General features: G+C 52.9%; 1 protein-coding gene across 1 annotated transcript; it reads left to right on the forward strand.

The window, feature by feature from the left end:
* Positions 1-580: 580 nt before the first annotated feature.
* LOC125918497 (myelin transcription factor 1-like protein) lies at positions 581-2638 on the forward strand. The gene is made up of 3 exons (XM_049624485.1): positions 581-669; positions 1657-1800; positions 2097-2638. Exons 1-3 carry the CDS (start codon positions 601-603, stop codon positions 2235-2237), a joined length of 354 nt encoding a protein of 117 aa, XP_049480442.1. The 5' UTR covers positions 581-600; the 3' UTR covers positions 2238-2638.
* Positions 2639-3803: the final 1165 nt, after the last annotated feature.

Genomic DNA, 3803 nt, shown 5'->3' on the forward strand with positions numbered 1-3803 from the left:
ACCAGGCTGCTGGCCGGCTGCCCAAACCCCCAGTCCTGGAACCCCCACCAGTGCAGGCCTCTTGGTTTGTAGGCCCCTTCTACCAGAGTTACCTCTGGCCTTTCTTCCGCTGGGCTTTGCCACAACAGCCGGTTCCCTACTGGCTCCAGGACGGACTGGAGAGGTCTCCGCTTCCGCCTCCTTCTCTTCCACAGCCCCTCCCAGAGCAGGGGAGAGCCCCACCCTCAGACAGCTGGGGCAGGAGGGCGGGGCTGGGGCAGGGGCAGGGGGGCGGGGCTGGGCAGGGGGCGGGGCTGGGGCAGAAGAGTGGGGCGGGGGCAGGAAGTTGGGGCTGGGGCAGGTGGCCGGGGCGGGGACAGGGGGCGGGGCTGAACAGGAAGTTGGGGCTGGGGCAGGAGGGCGGGGCTGGGGCAGCTAGGCGGGGCTGGGGCAGGAGGGCGGGGCTGGGACAGGAGGGCGGGGCTGGACAGGAAGTTGGGCTGGGACAGGGGCGGGGCTGGGGCACGTGGGCGGGGCTGGCCCTGCTTTTGCTCAGCAGCCTGCCCTGCGGCCAACTCCACGTGTTTCCGGGGCGGGTCACTTTAGTTTGGGCCCGAGCTGATGAGCGGTGCAGGAGTAACCGAGGTCTTGTGGGAACACGGTGCGCATCCCTGCAGGAGATCCTCGTGGGTGGGTGTTTTCCAGAGCCCTCCCGTGTACCCCCGCGCCGCTGCGGCCCGCGGCCCCCCTTAGGCCCCGGGTCTTGGCTCTCCGAGGAAGCAGCAGGCGGGCTAACGGGAGCAGGGAAGGGCTCCGTGAAGAACGGGGGGGGGGGGGGGGGGGCAGAGTTTGAGGGGCGGTGCAAGTAACTCAGGGGCGAAGGCGGCTTCCCCGTGAAGAACCGGGTTCAGGTGCCCGTTTTCCTGGGCCCTAACTGTGCCCTGGGTCGCCCGCGCGCCCTGCCTGCCTCGCCCGGGCTGCGTGCACGCCCAGCAGCCCAGGCGGGTGGGGGCAGCTCGGGCTGGGTCAGTGAGCGCTGGCTGTGGGCTGGAGGCAGGGCCGGGGGGCGCTAAGGCCCCTGAGCCTCTCATTTAAGAGAAGCCCGGTAGGCCTCAGGTAGTCCAGGAAGGCGGTCATGTCTCCACCTGCAGATGCGGAGAACGCCTACTGCGTACCACCCGGGGGGAGGGGGCAGCGATCGCCCGTGGAGGTGGACGAGGGCCCACTGCCACCTGTGGACCAGACAGCCGCCTGCCTCACGAGTAACTTTACAGTTTAGGACCTAACCGGGGGCAGAATTAGATTCAGGCTGAACAGGACGAGCTGGCCCCAGCGTTGTTGGGGTCAGAGTAGTCGCTGGAGACGACCTCGTGGGAGAGGTCCTCGGTGACAGTCCTGCCTGAGGACAGAGCTGTGAAAACGTAGAATAAAAGCCGGCCCAGCCCATCGGCCCCTCCCCGGAAAGACAAGCAGCGGTAGCCGAGTTAGCAAATTTTCGAGGGTAATGCATCAAAAGCGTAAGAACGGGACCCTTAAAACGACCGCTTCTTACCGTCGAAACCTTTCTGGGGGAAGCAGGCCTCTGGGTGGCGGGCTGCCGAGGCCTGCCGCTGTGGGGGCACACGCACCCCACGGCCCGCCCTCCTGTTACATGGCACACAAATTTGTGCCTTCTAGATCACCACGATGGAGAGCAGCCTGAAGACCATTGAAGAGGAGAACAAAGTAATCGAGCAGCAGAATGAGTCTCTCCTGCACGAGCTGGCCAACCTGAGCCAGTCCCTGATCCACAGCCTAGCCAACATCCAGCTGCCGCACATGGTAAGTGACTGAGGGCGGGCGTACAGGCAGTCGCTGTCTGCTTCTGTGCCTAAGCTCATGGTTCTCCACACTTTGGATGTCTGCGCTCACCGCCCCCAAAACCGTAGCGCTAGCGGCTAGAAGCACCGGTGGGGCAGATCCTGCGCTCCCCGTAAGATTAAGTACTTACGCTCTGAGTAGGCCTTTTACGTAGCGTAAAGACGGCGGCACTATGCTATGATACTATTTTATGCTGATGTGAATATCCTATTAAGAAAGTAAAAGTTGTGTATGAACTACTATTTAATATCTCGTAGGATCCAATCAATGAACAAAATTTTGATGCATACGTGACTACTTTGACGGACATGTATACAAATCAAGATCGTTATCAGAGCCCAGAAAATAAAGCCCTACTGGAAAATATAAAGCAAGCTGTAAGAGGAATTCAGGTCTGAGCAGCTGCTGTAGGTGACGGGATGTTGTTTAAAAGGAGACCTGTTGTTCTTTGCTGCTGTGATTCACCAGAAAGTGTTCTATATTTATTTCTGTTTGAAACAGTGTGACGCTTACAAGACTTCATAATGATTTTATGTCTTGCTTTAAAGATAGTACCTGCAGAATAGTTTTCAATACATTCACATTTTGTACGTTTTCATATAAGCTGACATAGTGTGATATGCCATGTAATGTTTATAGCTGCTAATGTATGCACATTTGGGGGTATATATATTTCTGAAGAGGTAAGCGGATCAAAATAAATAGAGTGTAAATTCTTTTTAATGCTTTAGTGATTAAATGTTTTAGTATTTTGAACTGAAATGGACAAAAAAAAAACAAAAAACAAAAAAAAAAGAAACCCAGCTTTGAATGATCATGTGGTGACCCCGCAGCCACTTTTTAGACATTATCATTTTGCCTCATGTTGGAGGATTTTATGGAATTTAAGAAATAACATTTTGTGTGCATATTGTTTCATAGCAAGAATTGGTTGCAAAAAAATGCTTTATTTTTGAACAATGCTTGGAAATATTATGTGATTTTTTTGTTTGTTTGTTTTAGGAGGATGGTGTATGGTGGGGGCAATAAATGAGGTTTTTTGCATTCCAAGGAAATGGCATATGGATTAACTGTAAGAAATGAGATAAGTAATTTATTGTAAGACAACATCAAGCCATGGAAACTTGGCAGAAGATTCAAAGCAGCTTAAACAGCACTTTTAAATTAACTCCTGAGCATTACATGGTGTGCCTCTGGGAACTGCAGTTAAGACAGGGGCTTATGAGAGGTGGACAGCGCGAAGATTTCCCTTTCCAGTGTCGGTAGACTTTGGAGCAACCTCCCCTTATCTCCCCAAGAGCTGTGTGCCCCTCTGAAGCGTCTGTCCTTGCAATGGCGTCTGTCTCACAGAACCTGTGTGCTCTAATTTAAGTTCAGAGATAATTTCAGAGTATTTATTTCCCCTCTTTCCACCTTTAGAAATTATTACTGTCGTTGTTGCTGTTACTATGACTTCACATTCGGGGAATAAGGCAAATGAGGCGGGAGTCCTACCGCGGGGCGCTTTCTGCTGGGCGGCGGAGCGCAGCTCAGCGGGGACGCCCGACGCTGAGTGCCCGCACACAGGCCTTTCTGTTCCACCTTCCCTTGGAGACCCGGCGACCACAGGGCCTTTGCAGAGCCTTGCTCTTTGATTTGTCACGACCTATTCTAAGAACGAATGCAATCAGATTTTAAGAGTAATTACCTATACTTCAGCACTTTTTTGCTTTACACTAGATCATCCTAGACTTGCTTATACTTGGAGATTTGATTGTTTTCTTCCAATGACTGCACTATATGTATGCATAAGACCACTTTTCATTGCTGCGCCCTCCCCTTCCGAGTAGTCCCTAGGACGGCGTGTTGTGTCTTCTGGTGTTGACTTGAGTTACATGTAACGGCATCTCTTCCCTCCATGTCTTGATGTTATGCAGGAAGTACAGAAGTACTTTAAAATTTTGTTATGAAAAAAAAAAAAAAGA

The sequence above is a fragment of the Panthera uncia genome, unplaced genomic scaffold, assembly GCF_023721935.1.
Source record: "Panthera uncia isolate 11264 unplaced genomic scaffold, Puncia_PCG_1.0 HiC_scaffold_900, whole genome shotgun sequence".
Lineage (NCBI taxonomy): Eukaryota > Metazoa > Chordata > Mammalia > Carnivora > Felidae > Panthera > Panthera uncia.